The 24175-nt window shown below is 35.7% G+C and overlaps 2 protein-coding genes across 2 annotated transcripts in view; both read right to left on the reverse strand.

The window, feature by feature from the left end:
* LOC117166989 overlaps nt 1-19867 on the reverse strand; it is a 92893-nt gene extending 73026 nt beyond the window's left edge. The window contains exon 1 of the mRNA XM_033351514.1: nt 19551-19867. The gene's annotated coding sequence lies outside the window, so the exon portion shown is untranslated. The remainder of the gene's footprint in view (nt 1-19550) is intronic.
* A 1756-nt stretch (nt 19868-21623) lies between these two features.
* On the reverse strand, nt 21624-22352 carry LOC117182614 (zinc finger BED domain-containing protein 4-like). The gene has a single exon (XM_033375713.1). The coding sequence runs from the start codon at nt 22350-22352 to the stop codon at nt 21624-21626; it is 729 nt and encodes a 242-aa protein (XP_033231604.1).
* Between the last annotated feature and the right edge of the window lie 1823 nt (nt 22353-24175).

Genomic DNA, 24175 nt, shown 5'->3' on the forward strand with positions numbered 1-24175 from the left:
ATCAAAGAAGAATATAACAATGTTAAAATGCTTATTGAAAAAGTTAATTACACGAATCACAAATGGCAAATATGTGGTGATCTCAAAATCATAACAATGATATTAGGCCAATAATCGGGTTTTACGAGAGAGCCATGCTTTATATGCCTGTGGAATAGCAGAGATCGAGCCAATCATTACAGCAAAAAATATTGGCCTTTAAGAGATTCATTCAAACCTGGTTCTCATAATATCATCAACCAAAGCCTCGTTGATCCAGAAAAAATGTTACTGCCACCCCTCCACATAAAGCTTGGGCTCATGAAGCAATTTGTCAAGGCGTTAGACAAAGATGGACAATGCTATAAGTATATATCCGTTAAATTCCCTAATGTTTCAGAAGCTTAATTGAAAGAAGGAGTCTTTGACGGACCACAGATTCGAATATTGACAAGAGATACTAATTTCGTGAGCCACATGAAGAAAATTAAAATGGACGCTTGGGAAAGTTTTAAAGCAGTAAACGAAAATTTCTTCGTTAACAACAAAAGTCCAAACTACGATAATATTGCTGCGAAAATGATAAGAAACTACAAAAAGTTAGGCTGCTTGATGAATTTAAAACTTCACTTTCTAGATTCCCATCTGGATAAGTTTCCAGAAAATGTTGGTGATTTCAGCGAAGAACAAGGGGAACGTTTTCATCAAGACGTAAAAGTGATGGAACAACGATATCAGGATAGATGGGACGAGGTCATGATGGCTGCTTTTTGCTGAATGTTGAAAAGGGAAACGAATGTAGGTCTTAAACGTAAGCCTAACCCTTTGCATCGTTCCTTCGAAGAAAAAAGGACACGTTATAGCAGGCAGAAAATAGACTGAAGTAGGTCTATAAATCAATTTAATTACGAAAAAAAGAAAGATAAAATGTAAACACGAAAGATAGTATAAATATATCCCTTAAGTTTAAGAAAAGCAGAGAGAAAAAATTTTTGAATAAAACTCTTATTCATTTGCATGTTTAAGTTACAGTTCTACATTTTAATTGATACAAACACTGTCAGGTTAATTGAAATGGGGTCAATTCTACTTGTAGTTCTAAGTTTCTTCAAATGAGTAATGTGGGTCTAAATTTTTAACCACCTGTAGTACAATGAAATGAATTTTATTGTGTTACAATGGGAACACTTAACTTAAGCTGTGTTGCGTTAAGCAAAATTCCGTTAGGTTCTGTTAAGTTACATTCATTTGTAGGCTAAGATCGAGTTAACCTATTAAATATAGCACACATTTAAGACTAAGAACCGTAAACATAACATAACGGGACAACACAATCAGTTTAATTGTGTTTCGTGAGGTTAGGTTAGGTTAGGCGCCATTTTTTGTGAGTCCCACACTCTCATTCGTTCCTTGTGGACTATCTGTCCATGTGTGTATCTCACGTATATATGAGTTACGTATATATGCATGATGTGCACATATTGGGCTCATGGCCACCAAAGTTCGAATGTGGTAAGTGCATGAGCATTTCCCGTTTTACTCCTTTAACAAAAAAAAAAGATTAGATTTATTTCTAGGTTAGGCTCGAGTTGACCCATTCGATGTAGCACACAATTTGCTACTGGAAAAATATGCTTCCAGAGCTTTAAGTGTAGTTCAATAAATTTCTGTTAATTCAGGTTAGGTGAGGTCAGGTTCTGTTTGGTGAAGTTATGTTAAATAAGTTGATATCAGACAAGGGTTGATCCTTTACAGTTGTCGACATGTTTTTGAAGTGAAAATTTGCATCACTAGCATTATTTTGAAATTTATTTGCCTCAGTGCATGATTTTTCGTCATTTTTTGAGGTTATAGCTCAAACATGACGTGATGGGTGATTTTTGATACAGAATTTGAATTCAGCGCTCCAAAATCCATAGGAATACGTGTGCCTTGGTACCAGATCCGCACACTTTGTGTGTGTGTGGCTGTGTTATTATAAAGTATATCAAATAATAGTGAATTAATTTATTAGTCAAATTAGTCATCAAAAGTTAATTTTTGTAAGTTCCTTTAAATAAGGTTTCTGAGCGCTATGTTATTTTGCATTTTGTAAAATGATAATGCATTTTAGAACACTTACCGAAGGCCAGTCTCATAAATTAGTTTTTAAAAAAAATATTGTACTTACAGACAAACGGACATAGAAAGACCTACAGACACATTCGTAAAAACCTGTTTTTCGGATTCAGGAGGTCTCAAAACGTTGACATTTAACAAAAACTTGGGGGGGGGGGGGGAATTTTACACAAATCTAATACCTTCTATGCTGAGAATGTAAAAATGAATTAATTCTTCATGAATAATTTTTTGATAGTTCTCTTTATTGTTTTAATCGTAAAAAATAGCATTGAAAACTTGAAGAAATTAAATTGTTTGAAAACCCACAAATATTTATTTAAAACAAATTTGTGGATCTTCTTCAAGTGCACAATTTTTGTCTATACGCCTCTTTCCGTATTTTGCATAGTTTGATTTGGCTTAAAATGGTCATTTTTGTGTTTTTTTTTTAAATTTTGTAAATGTTATAACTCTTATAATTTTTGGTGTTATGAAAAAAGTGATTAGGATAAATTGTCCATCTTTTTGAATACGATGAATGTCCGTTAAAGATTTTTTAAATCTTGAAAAAAGTGGTCACAAAAATATTGAAAATACGCTTACATTTCGATTTTTTATATAAAATGGCAGACAGGCAGGCAAATTCGTAAAAACCTTTTTTTCAGACTCAGGCGATCAAATTTTACACAAATCTAATATCTTCTCCGATGAGAATCTAATTATATCATTGTAATCGAGGTACATTAGAGAAAAATCTTTTATTGTAAAGTAATAGTTAATATTCAATTACATGATCTGTAAGTAAATAATCAATTTATGTCACTTAATTAAAAAAAATGTTTAATTTTATCTGTACGCGATTCATTACAAGAAATAGCGTTGCTGATATTATGAATTAGAATGGGAACATGGAATTAGCTTCTTTCTTAATTATAAGGCTTTAATCTACTATAAACAAAAATCGTTTGTAAATTTGTTTGGTGTTTAAAAGTAGGAAATGTTACCATTTCACCAGCAAAACGTAAATTTTGGGAAAAACTTCACGAACTTTCTAACAGACATTTGCCTTTTTATGTGTGAATAACGATAATACGAACTTATTGACTGCGATTTTCGCAATAATTAACTTCTGATCTACTTCAATTAAATAGTTTTTAATATCTACTTAAATTAATAGTTGTATTATTTTATTACAGTGAATTTTAGAAGAAAGACACTATTTTTTATTTATTTACAATTCTTTAAAATTAGCTGCATATTTTTTTAAATGATAAAATATGTCTCGCCGCTTTGGAACTATCATACATCGTACTCTGAACATTTTTTTTAAATTTGAAAAACAAAAAATAAACATTTAATATATTTATGTGTATGGTGATACTGACAAAAAATCAAAATTTACAATGTAGCATTTCAATTTTTATTTTTCACCAGCACAATCAAGTATCTTTATTTTTAATGAACAATCAAAATGGTAATTTCACAATAAATAGGAAACAATAATTTTTCTATATTTTCGTATTATCATTAACATTTAAATAATAGCTTTGAAAAAAAACTTACGGCAAGCGATTCATTTGTGGAAATTCTCTTTAAAATATAAGCTTCATATTATACTTTTATCCTGTAATATGACAAATTTCACTTGGTTTTAACATTTATCTTCTTCAGATGAAAATTTCTATATTTTGTTGAAACGCCGTCTTTTGTGATAGAATATTAATCTTCTTGGCAACTAATTCATATTTTTGGTTGAAATTTCTTTTCTTCGATTGAAAATGATTTTTTTAAATTGAAAATTAGTTTTTTATTGAAAAATAATTTTTTAAATTATCAATATAACTATTTTATTTGTTGTGAAAAACTCATCTTTTTTGATAGAAATATATTGATACTGGTTAAACATTAATCTTTTGGGTTGGAAATTCAACGATTGGGTTAATAAATACTGTTAATAATTATATTTTTCATGCAGAAACATAAGAAATGTATTCCACTTTTACGTCCTAGTTAGAGCGTAGTAAAGAAACAGAAAATGCATTTATGGTTTAAAATCACTATGTAGTTGCTTTTTATGGAAGGAGTATTCCAAGATTTCTTGCCCATTGTCCCATTTTCGTGGGAGGAGCACCTGAAGAAAACTCTAGCGCAATTCATGTTATCTTAAAATTAACTACTTTTGCAACTTTTACCGCTGTCGCAGTTCAGGTTTCAGTTTGGCAGAGTAGTTGACCGCTGGCACAGTTCGAGTGCACCCGACCAATGTGATCCAAACCACGGAGAACCGAGAGTTGATAATGCAGGCACAGATCAACAGACGCTTCACTCCCTAAGCCAGAGTTACTGAGCCAAGCCTCACATTAAATACGTGCTGCTCGAATTCAACCAAAAGGTAAGTATTTAGTAGAAAAATGTCTGCTGGGTCCATCCGGACAGGATACATCGAGACCTGAGTATGCGACAAGAAATTTTGCACATGTCAGCGATTTACTAGCTGTCCTCGAACAAGGGGAGGTGATACAGAAACGTGCACGTCATTTCAATGACGAAATAAAACATATCATCGACGGAAAAGGGATAAGCCGGCCTGAGCAGCTTATCGAGCTTTTAGAAGAGTTTGAAACAATTGGTAGGAAGAACACCAATTTTGTTGAATCTAAGAACAAACTAACTCATAGTGTGATGGAAATTATAGAAATGAATGAAATTGGCGTAACAAGCAGCCAGGAAATAACTACTCAAGAAATAACTAGCAAGGAAACAACCGACATTGGACTCAGGAATCTAATGAAAATTGGCCGAATAACTATGATGGGTCTCTACGGAATACAGGCTCAGGAGGTGCGGGGGAAGCATGACCTACATGAAGGATATTCTTGGCAACAACTTCAAAATGCACCTCCTTTTAAAGTACAAAACTTAGAATTAGATTCTCAACATGAAATGGAAAACGCAAAATATCCTCAAGAAGAAACGGTATTTGATACGGAAAGCGAGCATGAGCCACGATAATAAACAAAGACACGTAAAGACCTTATGGAAAAAAACCAATGACGCAACACGAAAGTCATGATCAAAGTGCTGTACAATAAATATATAGATTGTCAGCATTCTTACGAGGGCGTTAATCGACACAGGGACGGCGGTTACTTGAATCTCCGAAGAGTTTCTCAACATAGGAAGGAACCACGAGTTCTGAGCAGTACCCTTTGGCCTGAAAACCAGCACTACCGCCCTCGTTTGAGGATTAGATCACACGTTACACGGAAAAGGCGTGCATACCCTGAGGCAAATTTCTGGTACTGGGGGCGTGGTTCCGTATAGTTAAAACTATCCTTAACTACTTTTTATAGTTGTATTGAGAAATATCTTACTCGTTACGGCACCTACGAAAACTGAACATTGGAATGAGAAAATATAGTCGCAGCCACTATGCATATTTAACCAAAGGCGAGAAATTCCAGTGTGAAAAATTGTTTGTACCTTAAAATCCCCTGCCTGTAAACTGAAGGTTATGCATTATATTTTGCAGCATCAATTAGTGAAAACTAATAGTTTCTTTCGTAAAAACGATTTGTTAGGTAAAATTAGAATAATTTACAATGAAACGTTTATAATAATTATAAAAAGTATCAATTGAAAAGTTAAAATTCTTCTATAAAATGTACGATTATTGATAAAAATAATCAATAAGAATAATTAATCAATCTAGAGTATTTTAAAAGTGGAATTCCAACATTTATTGAACACAGTAATTTCGAAGAAGATAATTGTTTTATTCTATGTAATTCTATAGAGCTTATTTGGCTTATCACCAAAATCATAGAATGTTTCTCTTTTTTGAGGTTAGAATGTCGATCACCGATCGATTCATGAGGCAATCTAGAAAAAAATTAAAGTAGCAAGTACCGAGTTGGCGTGAGCATACCTGACAGGTGACACAGGCTTCCTTTTTCCTAGTCGAAGCGACTTCATCTTTCGAGAAGTAGGAACGTGGACTCTCTTCGACCCACAGCGCGGGCATAAAGTTAAGGATATTTTTAAATACGTCTACTAGTTACTTAAACCAGAGACTGAACATATGAAACACGAAACCAGTAGTCACGTTATAGTAGTGAAGATTCTAGTCACAGCAACCAGATTTTCTTGTGCTCGCAGCTCTTTTTTTCTTAACTATATTTTATCTAGTCATGAGAACTAGGGACTACTTTTCTCAGTGTATTGTCAATTTTGTAGACGACACTCTAATTAGCTCCGAAAATAAAAATCCGTGAGAATTTAGTTCTTGCAGTCCTCTTTGTTGTTTTATTTGAATTTCGTAGGTAGTTGTGTTCTTTGTATGTCCAAATTGAAGATAGTCTCTGAGGAATGTAAACTACTAGACAAGCTTTCTTCTTCTGAGTTAGTAGGTACACTTGCTTAATCTTAGATTGGAAACTGCCTCTCTTTGCAACGTTTATGGTGTATAGATACAGTTTCCTACTGTCCGTGCCATTGCCTCCTCCTTGTTGGCTTTCTTCCAAACTCTTTCAGCTTTTCTCTATTGTTCACTTTTTTCTGCAGGCTCGTTTTCTCGGCAGCCACCGTAGGATTCTTGTCTTCGATCGTAATGAATTGAAGAGAGTTTAAATTTAATTCGCTGAGTATATCCTCATCGCTGTTTGCTTCTTCTTCAGAAGCAGATTAAGAGGGTAAATCGTCCTTAGAATATGCCATTGCATTTTCCACGAAGCTGTTCGATGTTAATGGCTTCTGTTCTTCGCATTTTCACTGCGATAGCCTCATCCTGGACTTCTTCTGATGTAGAGCTTGAGCAATCTCGTCTGTCTGACACTCTTCATCCGAAGTTTTAACTCTTCTTCTTCGTGTGCTTTTCACGAATTTCGGTATATTCACTTCCAAAATACTGGTGTTATGTGGTCGAAGTGTTCTTCTCGTTGTAGGATTCATGAAAAGAGGTTGGGTGTCGATAATCCGATGCTAATGCGTCTCCCTCTCAATCACATCATTCTCTTCACTGTTCACGTCGCATTATATTCCCACATTATAATGCACGCCCAAGGTTTTCTACGGGTTACTGTGTCTGGCATATTTGGCGGTGGTAGTTTTGGAGGTTACTTGCATGGTATTGCTACCTTTCCCGTCAATTCTCGATACCTTGTAGAATAAAGAAGTTTGTGGCTATTTGTTTCTTGATTGAACATGGGCCTTCGTACAGAGCTAAAAATGTAGCCATTACGCCTCTGGTTGTGTAGGATACATTGCAGGGCCTCACAAGTACCCGCTCCACTGTCCAGAAATATATGCCCTTTTAATTCTTTCGCAGTCATCTTAATTGTGTTGGACGTAGCAGATCCTTCCACCATCTATTCGGCGTTCTCTACCAAAAAGCTTCATATAGTGTGATTTCTGTGGTGCCGTGGTACCATTCGTGGCGAATCTTTTCTACGTTTTACAGTTCGCCGAACCACGAACCATATTTATCCTGTGTTAGCAGTGACCGAAAAAGTCTTGCCAGTTCGCGATTGACGAGTTCCACATACTGGCTTGTGGCTTCGCATTTTGTGGACGGCCTATAATTCGAGAAAACTCATCGAACTTTGTTAGGGCGATATCACTGTTGGTCTTGCGCAGTAGGTAAAACTTAGTAAATTTTGTAAATATGTCCATCATCACGAAGAGGTGCTCATTCCAAATTTTGTTTTTATTAATAGTCCAAAGAATTCGATTGATATGAGCTCGAGCGGTTCTTTCTCCGCAAATTTTATTCGAATATGGTTACAAAAATAAATAGGCAGTCGCGAACAATTGTCCAGAAATGGTCCCGAAGGAGTTAATCCCCAAGCGGCGGTGTGAAAACCGTGCCGAAAGCTGAATGGTACCTAGGTGAGGTGTCTAGAACGGTGAGTCTGGGATACCGGGCGATCTCTCACAGGATGCATCCTTATCCTTGCATCTCGGACTCTACAAGAATCGAGGAACCCATTTTCCTAGTTTCTCGTGGGAACAACAATGGCAGCACCAAACATACTTGTAGTAAGTGCGGTTCAAAACAATAGAACACGCACAATGGGTCGGCTAACAATGCCGACCACTCTAGAGCTGGGGGAGTAAATGAAGATGGATTCAATGTGATAGATCGGCGTAATCTCTGGACCTTTTGGTGGATGAAGCGACTGAATCACGACTTGATAGAGTGCTACGATGCGAGTGTGGACCCTGAACGGGGTTACATGGCACGGCTGCATGCTCTGTGATGCGAGAAACACCCAGAGCTATCGCACTTTTCGCATCAACGTCTGCGAAACCATGCCGAACTACTCCAAAAAAGAGGCTATATAAGCGGAACGCATACTCTACCACAGCTGGACAAGTCAGCAACAGAGAGAGAGAGGCGACACTAAGAGCAACCGCGGGCAGGCATCCGATAGAGGAAGAGCGACGCTTTATGTCCGGGAGAAACATCAATACCAAGGTTTCTCTCAAGCCTACAGATCTGGCTAAAATGGATGACGAGCTTCGTGGACATTTTTCCGAAGAATCCGACCTCTGGGCTATCAATTATTGTGCGTATAATGCAGCAAGAGCTTTGGCCGATGCAAACCGTAAAACAAAACCAACGGTTGATCATAAGACCCAAAGACGAATGCATCAAATTGCCATAAAGATAGGCTGAGCAAGACAGTACGCGCCCCGCATTCAGTGTGTGATTAACTACTTCACATTTGGCAGGAATTTTACTGCCAAAGTTCGAAAGTTCGCGCGCGAACTCCGGACCCATTATCACACACTTAAAAAGTCAAAGCTGCTGACCATCAGGCAGCATATTGTTGACAGAATACGGATACTATCTGGCGCTAAGAGAAGTCTAAAGCGGAGGGAGAGGTGGGTCAGAGAAAATCAACAGTTTCTCTTTGACCCATCTCGACTCTTCCAAGACCCTGCAGTTACTGTCGACCGCCCGCCCAAGCCAGAGGAGGTCGAATTATTTTGGAGAGAAGTCTACGAAGTGCAGCATAGACTGGACAAAGACTCAGGAAATACAAATAGCTTCAAGGAGCTGTGTGATGCCCTCATAACACCTGATGAAGAATGCCCACCTATCACTACCGAGGAGAAGAAAAAAATATTAAGAGTGATAAAGAACTGTTCCGCTCCGGGACCAGATTGTATCAAAACCTTCTGGTGGAAGAAGTTTCCTTCAACCCATCAGCATTTGGCCCATATTTTCACATCATATTTAAAGTCGGAAGAACCGATTCCGGAGTGGTTGGTGGAAGGGTGCACAATACTACTGCCGAAAATAGGCAACTTAGCTGACCCAAAGAATTACAGGCCAATCACTTGTCTAAACATGGTTCGCTTCTCGAAGTCAAGAAGAACCATGTCAGGCCTCGAGTGAGCAACAGAAACAATTGTCGAGAATATAAAGTTCCAGTATATGCGGCACTTCCCATTCTCGACAATTGACTCAATTTCCCTAGGAGCATTAAGAGGAGCGATATTAAGGTTAATGCCGTAAGAGTGACAGAGATGGTAATAAAGCACTCTTAGTGCCGTATTGAGCCTTTGAATGTAGGTCGTTCCCGCAGGAGTTGGACAGCTAGATAGTATGTGAGCTAAATGCTCGGGTTGTGCGTGGCACGCCCTGCAGCTATGATCGGGAATGTCTTGGCTCAAAATGTGGCGACGGTATGTTAAGGTGGAAATTACACCGTCTTGGCATGCAAAGATGAAACCCTCCATACCAGACTTTAATCCGGGCGATTTAAGGAAAGCAAACGTTAGCTCACAAGACATTGACTGATCCTTCACATTTCTGTGGAAGATACCGTGCATCCTCTTAGCCAGGAGCTGTTCACGAAAGTTTTTCTCTTGCGCTTTCCTAATCCGGGCTTTCAGGAGTGAGTACTCGAGATAGATAAGATTTGATGCATTTTGCTCACCCCTAATACTGAAGTCAAGTCCGAGTGTTTCAGCAGCCTCCTCCGCTGCTTTGTACAGGAACGCTCCTTTGCTCACTTCTTCGTGATTCCTGACCATTTTAAGAAGAATGTCTCTTCCATTTGCAACTCTGTGTGTTGTACCCAGAATAATCCTGTTGTGAAGACATTCAAGACTCAATATTCCGCGACCCCCTTGACGGCGTGAGATGTACAGTCGCGGAACGGAAGACTTAAAATGCATGCTTTTGTTCATGTGCATAACCTTTCTTGTCCCGATATCAAGGGATCTGAGCTCGTTCTTCGTCCATGGAACTACTCCGAATGAATAAGAGTAGTACCGGGACGGCAAGCATGTTTGTTGCAGATACTTTGTTCTTCGCCGACAGTTCGGAAGACCAAATCTGTCGGATGAGACGTTTGCCATTAAGTTTTCCTCGCTTCAAACTCCTTTGGGAATGATAAAACGATTATCAGGAAAAAACTTAGACCTAGCTTCTAAAGGGATAACTTAGATATTCTTTTGATTCCCGCAAATAATACATTTTTTCTGAGCAATTGTAGTACGACTTAGATTAATTAAAATATTTCTTACGAAGCTGATCGATTTTTCAGGCGATATATCTGCTTCTTTTGATGGAGAAGGATTTAAAGCAGCCTCCTCGAAAGAATTATCACTATTATTGTCGGCTGACATAGACATAAGAGATTGCCGTCGAGCCGTTGAACGCAATGTGGTTCATTGCTGATTTTTGAATCCGTCGTGTCGGAACGTTCCACGATCCTACGTCATAACATCCCGTCTAAAAGTACTAGAAAACGAGCGAGGGCTAAGTTGAAGTTTTGGAAAGAAAATATAACAAAATCAGTCAATTATTACGTTATTAAATATTATCAAAAATTCCATTTATTTATTTTTTACCATGAGTGCAATGTAGTTACACGACGATGTTTATGTATATAGTAGCTCATGTATTTGTGAATCATGCATATGTGAAAATCGTTTTGTTAATCGGTAACGCTCTATACGATATATCTACCTAAAGATCGCGAAAACTACAAAAATGGTGTATTTTTGCAAAACAAGGTAAGTTTAGCATTTTTTCATAAAGGACCTATCCAGTACCACAAAAAGTATATGTATTTTTGGAAGTCTTATATTTTTCTAATTATAAAAGAAAATAAGAACGATCTCGATAATAAACTTTCTGGATTTATCTTCACCAGAAAAGGAACAAGAACAGATTCAGAAAAGATTGACAGTATCCGTAATTTTCCAGCACCTAGAAATGTCAAACAACTCAATTCAACAAAGAATTTAATAAAAAAAAGGGCGTAGTTTGGAAATAAGATAATGAGGCACAAACAAGTTTTCAAAGAATTAGACAACTTTTCAGAGATTCGACAATGCTGTACTTCCCAGATCTAAGAAGAGGGTATTATCTTAAGATCAATGCCGGAAATGATGCACTAGGCGCCGTACTTTATCAACTAAACGACCGACAAGAAAAATAATTTATCACAGTCGCGAGGCGCACATAAAAAGGACCAGAACTCACATGTTTTACCACCGAAAAAGAGTTACTTGCAACCGTATGAGGATTGCATTGAGCCACGATTGGGCACAAGAAATTGAGCAGGTAATTGGAGGATTTTCAGAACAACGAGTTGATAAAAAAATGCAGCAATTCAAGCTAAGGTTCAGCGAGAGACAAAAAAAGAAACACGTTTGAAAATGATCAACGACACTCTTTATCACTTCGACGGAAGAATGTATCGATTATACATAACCAAAGAAACTTCACGGAGAGAGAACCACTCCAGCTCATATCAATCGACTTATTTGGACTATTAATAAAAACGAAATTTGGAGCGAGCATCAGCTCGTGATGATGGAGACATACACGAAATTTATCAAGTTGCACCGACTGCGCAAGGCCAACAGTGAGATTGCCATAACAAAGTTCGATGAGTTTTCTAAAACTATAGGGCGTCCACAAAATGCACTCTCTGAAAGGGGGAAATAATTTTCCAGACACAAGTCGAGGCAGGCTCTAAATAAACGAGAAATAAATATTATTCTAATATCAAACCACCACCCACAAGCCAATATGGTGGAACTAGTCAATCGCGAACTGGCAAGGAATTTTTCGGACACTCCTACCACAGGACAAATATGGTTTTTGTTTCGGCGAAGTAGAAAACATACAAAAGAATCGCAACTAATGGTACCACGACACCACAGAAATCACACCATAAGCTTTATAGGAGAGAAAGCCGAATATGCTGTGGAAGGATCTGCTACGTCCGACACAATTAGGACGATTTCATAAGAATTAAAAGGGCGTATCTTTCTGGGTAGGGGAGCGGTACTCGTGAAGGCCTGCAATGTATCCCACACAACCAGCGGCGTAATGGCTAAATTTTTAGCTCTGTAGGAAGGCCCGTATTCAATTTGGAAACCACAAACGTCTTTATTCTACAAGGTATCGAGAATGGACGGGACAGGGGGCAATACCATGTAAGTGACCTCGAAAAGTACCACCGCGAAATATGCCAGACGCAGTAACCCGTAGGAAATCTTGGATGTAAATTATGATGTAGGCATCTAATGTGACATGAACAGCGAAGAGAATGATGTGGCCGAGAGGGAGACGCATCAGCATCAGATTATCGACACCCAACCTCGTTTCATCAATACTATAACGAGAAGAACACTTCGGCCACATAACATCAGTATTTTGGAATTTAATATACCAAAATTCGTGAAAAGCACACGAAGAAGAAGAGTTGGAAGTTCGGGTGAAGAGTGTCAGACAGACGAGATTGCTCAAGTTCTACACCACAAGAAGTGCAGGATGAGACTATCGCAGTCAAAATGCGAAGAACAGAAGCCATCAACATCGAGCAGCTTCGTGGAAAATGCAATAGCATATTCTAAGGACGACTTACCCTCTTAGTCTGCTTCTGAAGAAGAAGCAAACATCGATGCTGATATACTCAGAGAATTAAATTTAAACTCTCTTCAATTCATTACAATCGAAGACAAGAATCCTACGGTGGCTGCCGAGAAAACGAGCCTGCAGAAAAAAGTGAACAATAGAGAAAAGCTGAAAGAGTTTGGAAGAAAGCCAACAAGAAGGAGGCAATGGCACGGACAGTAGGAAACTGTATCTATACACCATAAACGTTGCAAAGAGAGGCAGTTTCCAATCTAAGATTAAACAGGCCTACCTACAAACTCTGAAGAAGAAAGCGTGTTTAGAAAGAAGAAACAACCCTCAAACTTTGTTGGGCCAAATAGCTGCAGATTCATCGACGGTGGAAGGAAATAAAGAGACCCCGGCGTTTATATTTCTCACAGACTGAGGAAATGTGGAAAAATAATAAAATCTGGTCGCCGTCACAGGACTGGCCGATAACTTCAATTTAGATATACAAAGAGCACAACTACCTACGAGATTCAAATGAAACAACAAAGAGGACTGCAAGAAGAAAAACATCGACATCAAAGGTGATACGAAAAATTTCAATCATCGCAATTGATTGAGAAAATTATTTTAGAAAGATAATATTGTTTTTTTATTTTTTTATGTCAGTTATGCAATCAATCGAATTTCATTTTAATTAATATGGTTAAAAAAAGAAAACGGTTTGCATGAGAGTAGAAGCAAGATTCCTGGTATAAATGAACATTTTTTCAAAATGACCTCATCTGTGAAATTTTACTATGTTTAGGCATTACGGCGGAAAAAAGAATGAAATTCTCAAAAACTCGGATTTACCATTTTTTTGAGAAAAAAATTTATTAAGGGGTCCTATTTAACACATTCAAAATGCTACCACGAATACCAGGGGGAATTCGGTTTTTTTTTAAAAACATTTTCAAAAATCACGATTGCGTGGACGGATGATTCCCATTGAATTTTAGAGCAAAATGTCGAACAGAAGAAAGAAAGTGGGCAAAATTATAAAAATCGTGTCAGGTTTAGTTTGCGTTGATGATTCTAGAGGATAAAATAGAGTATACACATATCTGCGTACATCTAAAACAAAAGTCTTCTAGTCCTATTAGTTTGGGAATTGCGAGGTTTCAAAAATTCCATTTTTTAGGGAATTTTTGACCAAAAACGGAAAAGTTTTGTTTTTTGAAAATGCCTCGTTTGCTGCAAGTCCCGGGACAAAATTCCTGTAGAATAAGCTAGAGTAGAGTCAATTTAGCGTAAGTTAAAAAAAGTGTCCTAGCCCTAATATGTCACGAGATATGACCCTGGAAAGTGCACTCTTCCTGCATAGAGGCACTTGAGCGTTCCGTAAGGTAGAACTACGGCCATATTTCGACATTTTTGTACTAATTAAGTGCGTACAATTAATTGTTAATGCATAATACGTCTTTTTGCATTGATAAATAAATAATAGTTTATAACAATATCTTATTTTAACGACTTTTGAGTACTTTTTTTAGTACTTTTGCGGCAAAAAAGTGATTTAAATTGATTCAAAATGTAACATATACTTTTTCATCAATGAAGAAATAATTTTTAATAATTGTTTATAACAATATCTTGTCTTAACCACTTTTGAGTACTTTTTTTAGTACTTTTGTGGCAAAAAAGTTGTTTTAATTGATTGAAAAAAATGTTTTTATCAGTAAACAAGTCATTTTAATAATAATTGTTACAACAAAATCTTGTCTTAATCACTTTCGAGTACTTTTTGAGTATTTAGTTGCAGCAAAGTTATTGTAATAGATTAGAAATTTGTAATATGTTCTTTTCATTGATAAAAAAATAGTTTTTAATAATTTTGTATAACGTTATCTTCTAATACGTGCACTGCATTTAATTCCCTACTTAACTTTCTGTAAATTGTAAATAATATGCTGCGACCATTTTTTGCATAAAAAACAATTAAGCAACTGATTAGTTGAAAATTATTACATATAAAATTTAATTCAATAATTTAAAAAATTATAAGTAAATAATTTAATGTATTACTCTGAGTGTAACTAAATACTCAAAAATGATTTAAAAACAATTTTTTAATCAATGAAAAGAACATATTACACATATCCAGTCAATTACGATCACTTTTTTGCCACAAAAGTACTAAAAAAGTACTCAAAAGTGGTTGAGACAAGATATTGTTTTAAGCAACTATTTGTTTATCAATGGCAAAAGACATATTATGCATTAAAAATGAATTGTACATACTTAATTGGGGCAAAAATGTCGAAATATGACCGTAGTTCTACTTTACGGTACGCTTAGGTGCCTCTATGCAGGAAGAGTGCACTTTTCAAGGTCATATCTCGTGACCTATTAGGGCTAGGACACTTTTTTTTTACTTTCGCTAAATTGACTCTACTTTAATTTATTCTAGAGGAATTTTGTCGCGCGACTTGCAGGAAACGAGGTATTTTCAAAAAACAAAACTTTTCCGCTTTTAGTCAAAAATGCCCCAAAAAATGAAAGTTTTGAAACCTCGCAATTCCCAAAATAATAGGGCTAAAAGACTTTTGTTTTAGATGTACGCAGCTTTGTGTATACTCTATTTCATCGTCTAGAATCACCAACGTAAACTAAACCTGACACGATTTATTTCGTAAAAACTAAACTCTATTTTTGCCCCTAAAAGCAGGAAAAAATTGTCAACTTGAGAGGTCATAATGTTACATACGTAAAATTCAAACATTTAGAAATAAATAACAAAGAAAATTATGGTTAAACACGAGTGGAACTAATGTCCAGGAATCTAAATTTATAATAAAATTTTCATAGTTGCATATAAATATGCACGGATCCGAGTACAAATGAAATTTCCTATGGAGGATAGAGATATGAAACGAAGGGTGTAAGAGAAAGAGGCATAAACTGGATCGTACGCTGACACGTACGCACACCAGTTTAGATTTAAAGTCCAGCTGAATGAGTATGCGCAGATACGTGTACATTTATATACACCGAGTAATCCGACAATGCCTTATGAATTCTTACGTCTCCTTTATAATTAAACTGAATTATTTTAAACGGAATGAAATATAAATGCTTTCAATACGAAAAAAGGGAAGAAAGCATATCAAAATTAAAAGAACATCTGTTTATAGGCGAAACTCCTATAACTATAACTTATAAATAATTATCAATAGGAATTAAGCGATTTCTGGAAGAAACGATGTAGAAAGAAAGAGAGTAGAAAACGGAAGAAAAGTTGTGCTTACATACACAACTTGCAACCCGGTCTTTCGCCTTGCTATAAACGTAGGGCATTGTCTTACATATGTATATGCTTTTCGGCTCGTGGTTTAGGTTCAATGCTACCCCCTCATTTCTTCACATCTAATTTCACCACTTTTCAATTCAGCTGAATGATAATAAACACTATCATGCATTCAACAGGAATATCAAGATGTATGAAATGCTGAATTAAAGTAACTACAAAAGCCTTTCCTAATCGTCGAGTCAAAGCAAGGAAATATAAAAATAATACTGAAAATCAATTTCTTTAATTCATTGAATTCTAATACAAGAATTCTACTGTAAAAGCCCTGTTGCAAATACTCCCATCACATAAAAATGTGATTTCGAATTGCCAGATTGCTGACAACAGCTATAAATAGGGTTTGATCAATTTGGGCGAATATTGCAAGGAATACTGGTCAGAAAATTCCATCCTTCCGTACATTCAACTTCCAAATCATCAAAAATTCCCATTGAAAGAGTTTACCATTAGCCGAAGAGGTGAAACAAAATCGCAGTCTAAGGAAGAACTTGCTAGTGAGTGGTTCTACTCTCGGTATCTTTTTCTTTTTCAAAAGTTAAAGTTATAATCGCCCGTCTGCGATTCGGGCTCGGTTGTCAATAGGCTTCAATTTATAAAAGAGGTATAATCTATTAACGCCGTGCGGACGTTAAAATCCTATTTTGACAAAGAATTCGACCATCGAGTTATTTAATTTTTTTGAAACTTGAGAGCTTTACGTTTGGCTTAGTGAAAGGAACACGAAATACCGTGACAAATATCATGGAGAAGGATTCTTCTTTCGAATCTCTAAACGAGAGAAGAATTTGTTACATCCTCAAAATTTGAAACCAAATTTAAACCGCAATCATAAAACTAAAATGATAAAAACATCAACTAAAAACCTGTAGGTAATCACTTATATGGTAAGCCACAAATAGTAAACTACGACGCATGATAAATAGGCAACAGTTGATAAAGTAGTAAGCGCCAGATAATTACCCGTGTATTAGCATAAATATACCGACTAATTTAAAGCATTGGTAACTTAGAAATATGTCATTTATCGTATTAAAAATGTTATATATTACCCGCAGATAATGAAGAGTAATTAAATTGTATACCATCTAAGACTAAAAAACGATCACAAGTAAAACTGAAAACTAGTAACATAACTATACAGTTAAAATAAGTAATTGATGTTTAGCCTACAGAAATTAGAATTAAGAAATTGTCTGGAAAAGAGTAAGAGAAGAGTAACGAAAACACAAATCAATAATAAGGAAATCATTATAACTAAAAAGGGGACAATAAAATGAAATTATAGAATATGTTGGAAATATAGATAACGAGAGCAAAAGTAGATACAAAACTTTGTCAGTACGTGCCTCGTCCAGTTTTCTCGATCGTACGTGCCTCGTTGAGTTTTCTCAATCGTACGTGCCTCGTTGAATTTTCTGGATTGTACGTGACTTTACAATATGCTTATTCCTATATAAACCCCAAACTCATCCCTGGTGGTTGTACTTTAGTTCGTGGCAGTCACACTGTCAACTTAAAACTTCAATTGTACGAACCGCTTGGAAAAAGTCGCGATCAAATCGACAAAATGTGAAATATTCCTTAACGAAGAACCGCATTGTTTAAAGTCGCGTAATTATATTTTCCATCGTGAAATAGTACAAAGTACTAAGTGTAAACTAAGTCCCTTCGGTCTACGGTCGTCGTATACGTTAATTTCCGAATAGTTCGTGAGCATCAAATAAAAACACCCGGTAGAGTTTAGTCGCTATTTTACAAATCATCGGGGATATCATCGACACTACAAATCTTCTCTTGCCCTTTCAAAACTGAAAGGTAGCGTAAGTTTTATAATTCTTTCATTGTGAATTAATTTTATGTTCTTATATTATAATAAATGTACCAATAACTTGTGAACTTGCCATATTTTTCAGTTTTAATAACACGCAATCCCCGTAGGATTGACGAGTGACAACGATTCCACATTAAATAATTAGTCAGGCTTTACCACCCTGACTTTAATCAATCCTTCAACCTCCTTTACCAATCTCATTAAAAAACTGCACTCGCCTTTTGCTCGAGACGTAACAGCTGATTTGGTGCAAGCGGTGGGATTGCCACTTTTTCGTTTAAATTCAGTATAGTAAAAGCAATAACAAAAGGTGTGTAAATTAATTAATCCGGAAAAGTTAAAAAAAACTTCGATTTCTAAACCCTTTTCTCGTTAGATCTTGCAATAGCCCTTTCTCTTCTAGATTTCTAAGAGTCTAGGGAAATAAGTTCACTTCATTGTAAGAATCTCTCTTGCATGAACTGATCATTCATGAATATAAATCCTACAACGGAATTAATGTTTCCAAATTCAATCGGTTTTATCGAACAGGAAAGTCAGAATTAAAAGTTTCAATTAATAGACACAATCAAGACCTTTACATTCGTTATTTAACGAATCAAGTGTGCCTAATCTTTATTGCCTCTCTCTAACTCAACGAAGGCAGTCGTTGGCGAAGTGATAGTTACACGTTCCCGATCAGACAGTTTACTTATATTTCAGCAATGCGTTTAATAATTCATGACTAAGGGCATGTGATACTTACAGTTTCCCCGGCTTTTTTCCCACAAAAATGAAAATTTTTTAAAACTAAATTCGGAAATGCTATAAAATATCATAATGGACGTCCCCAGACTCTTTTTTGAGGGATAATAAAAAAAAATTTTATTGTGCTAAATAAAAATTGTATGCATCTGCATTATTTTGAGGTTACGTCGTTTTTCATCTCTGCCTTTCCGATAATCTCGAAATTATTAATGAAATAAACTTTTTTGATTGCCTGCAAACAAGGTCAGTTCCGGGAGATTAGTTACTATGTTTATTTGTGAGTACAAAGTTTTTGTCCAAAAATATTGTGTAGTTTGGAAGTGATGCTCGGGTGAATTGTAATGCACATAACCTCGAAATATACACGCACTTTTTTAGCAATATCAAAAATTTTTTGATAGAAAAAGACAACAAAAAGTGTTCGGGGACGTCCGTTAGCATGTTCGCTATCATTTCCCAGATTTTGAAGGCAAAATATTTCTTATCCTGGGGAAAAAGCCGGGGAATATAACACTGAAAAAATCGATACTATTTCCTAAGCGCTATGCAAATTAATCACATTTTGCTGAATTAAAACTTTGGTAAAATCGACAATTTTCTAAGTATCACATGCTCTTAATAAAGATGAGATAGAGAATTTCCATAAAAATAGCTATAAATAGCTGTACCTGTCTTACTGCTCCGGCAGAGTTTGCAACGGTTGAAGTTACTGCTTACCGGATTGGCAGGAGTCCGAACGTCCTACCGGCCGAATTTATCCGGTAAATTCCGGCGGAATTCTGGCCGGATGCGATCCTGTCTTTAAAATGAAAACATTTGCGCTTGCCTAAAATTTTATGGATTACTACTTGCGTTTTTTCTTTTACCTTCTGCAGACTTTCCTTGTTTTCTATTAGGTAGAAATCTGAATAATTTAAAATTTCCATGCTTTCTGTAATTTTTTTTTTGTGTAATATGTTTATACTGCTGATAATTAAATTTACAACATGTGTACAACTTACTTTAGAGAACGCCAAAAATGTTGAATTTGCAGTTTTTCGCATGTTCAATTAAGAGAAGTTTTTTTTTCAATTTGGATGTATAGATAATTATTCAAAAGTTAGAAAAGTTTGTGTATATTACATGTACTAGTAGAACTTGGCTCAGTTTCTCTTAATTAAAAGTTAACAGAATGAGCTTATTTTTGGCAAAATTCATTAAAGAGATGTGATGTTAATTCCCATCGAAAGTTCCAACTGTAGTTAGTGATCAATCTGATAGATTCATTGATGGATTCTGGATTGGATGTCGATCTGAAATAAAATTTCATTATTCCAATTTGTACATTATGATATAATATTATTTTCGGATCAATATTATAATCTGTACTATCACAAAATTAAACGAATTTGAACATTATGCCATTTGAATTGATCAAACTTTTTTAATTAAAAACTACTTAAATTTTGTGCATTATTTAACTAAATGTAACTAATTTACAGTCATATATTACTAACTAATCAAATTATAAAGTGGATTGGTAAAAGAACTAGTACATATGTAGCATTTGTGCTAGAGAGTTATTAGCTGAAAAATGTAAATAATATGCTAAATCTAGAGTTCAGTTGCTAGAGTAAAATCACGCAATTAAAATTGTATGATTGGAACAAAATAAAATTTTAATGAAACAGACACACGCTTTATTATAAATTATAAAACACTTGCGAACATTTCAGCACAATATTCACATTTTTAAGTCTCTCGAAATCCGCTAGAAGAGGACAATATGAAGGCTGCTTTTTTTTAATTTAACAAATTTTTCTAAAAATAGCTACCGTTTCTTTCACTTGTATTGTTCTTTTAAAATAAGCTAATGTTTATTTATTTACCATTACTAATTTTAAAAACTTTTTAAAATTTTCTGACGGATTTCCAAAATGAATGAAAGATAGATACATAATTTTCACACGCTGCGTCCGCAAAATGCATATATGTAAGGTCGAAAATAAAAAGGTCTGGAATTCGAAATCGCAGAACAGTCAGAAAAATTTGCGTTTTAGCTTTGGGGGTTCCTAAAAAAGTATAATTAATTAGGATATCTTCATAACTTCATGTGCAGACTCTTAAGTTTTCTTGACTTTCATTTTTTCGTCATATTCCTGGAGGACATCAAAGAAAAAAATGCTAAAATATAATTCCTATTTAATTGCATACATGAACATTTGTGGGTTTCCCAGCATACAAATACATTAGGAAAAAATATTAATGACTACCACACTAAAATCGGTCTGACTTCGCTAAATTTCGTGTTTTGGTTTTAGGAGCTTGGCGAGATTTATTTTTTACTAAATGCTGCACTTCTGTCCCTAGAAAGTTTTCAAGTACAAAAAAAATTATTCTGTTATTTACACAGATGTTAAGAATTTGTTCTGAAAAGAGGTGACACTTAAATACGAATTATCTCTTAAAAAATGATTGATTTTAATCCGAAAAAAAATTTTGGAAGATTTTCAAGATTTCCGGGAATGTGAAATAATTGAAATTGATCCCGAAAAACAACTATTTGCCACTCTATCAACTTGGAATTCGACAATTTTCTATTTTCAAATCACCTTACTGCATAGCCTGGTCCGCAACTTAAAATGAATTCGCAGATTGTAATTTCGTAGTTTTAACTCACCTCGTATTTGAAGTTTATCAGTGGCAAATTGTGGTGCATGAATGTTAGTAATTCCACATTCATAGGCAGTAGATTTTTCCGTCTACTGTCCGAAATATTTCCTGATTCGGAAAAGAAGTCTTTCGTTGTATATGATGCTCGAGGGCGTGGAGAGGAAACGGTGCACAAGTTTGCTTAAATTTGGGAATATTCCTTTCATTTTCTCCCACCATTTTGATGTAGGTGATGATCTATTTAACAGCTCTTGCTTGAGATAGAGGTCAATTTCTGCTTCCAAAATCAGATTTGTGCACGATTTTGTATGTGAACTGGCAATAATCTCTTTAAGAGCGTCCTGCAGGTTTCCAGAATCTTCTTTCATCGGAATTGTATTCACGTTATCGTTTGCTTCATTATCATCTTTTATTAAAGTCATTTCCATGTATTCCTTAATTTTGACGAAGCAGTTCGTAGAAAAAAAGACAGTTTTGAAACGTGGATCCAAGAATGTTGACATTGTAAAGTTGATGTTGCTTTCTAAGTCTTCAAATCGCTTTTTCAAATTAGATTCCAAATCTGCTTTAAAGAAGGCCAACGGCGAACTTACTTTCTGCTGCGACAAACAAAAATGTAACGTTTTTATGGTTGGAATCACTTCAGATATGCATGATTCATTATAACTCAACGACTTTGTGACCTCTTCAAATGGCTGCAAGAGATTTGCCAATTCTTCCAGTATCTCCCATTCTGCGCACGTCAAACTTTTTGAATCATCGTCTTCAGCCTCAGAAAATAAATCTTGACAAATTTCTAGCTCCAAGAAGCGCAACATTAAGTAGAATGTGGAATTCCACCTTGTAGGGACATCTTGTTTTAATGTTTTAACTTTCAAATTTAAATCTCGTTGAATTTGCACTAATTTTGTAGTTGCAGGTGCCGATTTATGAAAAAACTTTGAAATATTTTTACATTTTTTTAAATAAAATGCTGACAGCTTCATTTTCTTCAATAGTATTCTTGATGACCAATTGAAGCGTGTGTATAGTACACCCTTCACTGCCTATATCGCTCACTCTGCATTCTTTAGCCATATTCCCACCGTCGTCTCGGAATAACAAATGTACCCGAATTTTCTCAAGGCCCCAAGATGCCAAAAGATCTGTCAATTTATCTGCTATTGCGTCTCCTGTATGACTACTGGGAAATACATCTACGTTTAATGCAGCAATACTTCTTTCGAAATGATCGTCCAACCAATGCACAGTCAAACTAATAAAACTGTAGTGTGTTCCGCTGCAACCCCAAATATCTGATTTTAGAGACATCCACTGTACTTCTCTTTTTTGGACCACTACAAGAGGCTCATTATCCAGTGCTATTATTTCTCCAATAGCATAATGAAGCCTTACTGCCTCTGCATGATTTATTCCCCAAGAAGATTGAACTGAAGTACTGGGGTGACTATTAAAATCATTACACACTTGCAGCCAATCAAGTACACGACGAAACACAAAACTCGTAGAATTTCCCGCTTTTTCATAACCACTACGTGAAACTATAAATTCTGTGCCAAATAAAGTGCATTTTATTTTCAAACAGTCCACGCGTTTTTCAATAATTTCAAATAAACGCCATGATTCACTTTTTTCCTCACTCATTTTTAAAAATAGATAATGAAACAGAATCGCAGGTGTTTCGTACTAGAACTTCTACTCACAGTCTTGAGTGGATGCATGCCCGAGGATAACTAACGCAGGTACACGAAATGTGGCCACTGGTGAAGCCAATTTCATTGAAATAGAAGCATAAACTCTCTGCAGCTTAGGCATGATAGGAATTTTGGTCAGCTGAACTCCTTAGTGTAGAACGAACAATAGAGTTTTCCAAAAACACAACTTTTTAGATTTTCAATATTTCGTCCAGGAAACTGAATCATGGTAATGATGTATTTTTTCTTACATTTTCAAAATACTGTTGGTGCTAACGCAGCTTTCAATAATCTTTTATCAATTCCTCGTTCTTAAATTACTTGTATAAATCTATTCAACAATTAAATTAAATTTTGGAAACATTTATTATACAGAATATGAAAATTTGCCTAAAAAATGTGTTTATTAGAGGGTTGTGCTGATAGACTTTTGACCGGCGACGGCGGTTTCATCAAGTTTAATCGGCGGTGCGACCATTTCTTTGGTACTCAGCGGCAGCGGCGGGGCGGCGTGATGGTTTAGTTTAGTATTTTTGTTGACAACCAATCAACCGGCGGGAAGAAATCAGTTAACATGTAAATATACGTAAGATTACGTCGGCACGCCGTTACGCCATCGCGCCGTCGGGCTGAATTCGAATCAGCAACGGCGCGATTTTTGAAGCAAGATGGCCGGCGCACACTAGTAAAAAACGATTTTTTTGTTTATAAACCTAATATCTCAAGATTGGCTGGACAGAATTTAATAAAATTTAGACTAAATACAGCTCACGTCATACCTATCAAGGGAAAAGTACTCACAAGATCCACATATATTTTCCAAGGCCGAAAAATCCATGGGAAATCGATACTTTTCATATTTGATGAATAAACTGACTCAAACTTTTAGAAATAATGATACATTTTTTTAATTAACACTTAAATTTCTTTATTTACATCGGCCAAAC

This window comes from Belonocnema kinseyi, chromosome 2 (assembly GCF_010883055.1).
Source record: "Belonocnema kinseyi isolate 2016_QV_RU_SX_M_011 chromosome 2, B_treatae_v1, whole genome shotgun sequence".
NCBI lineage: Eukaryota > Metazoa > Arthropoda > Insecta > Hymenoptera > Cynipidae > Belonocnema > Belonocnema kinseyi.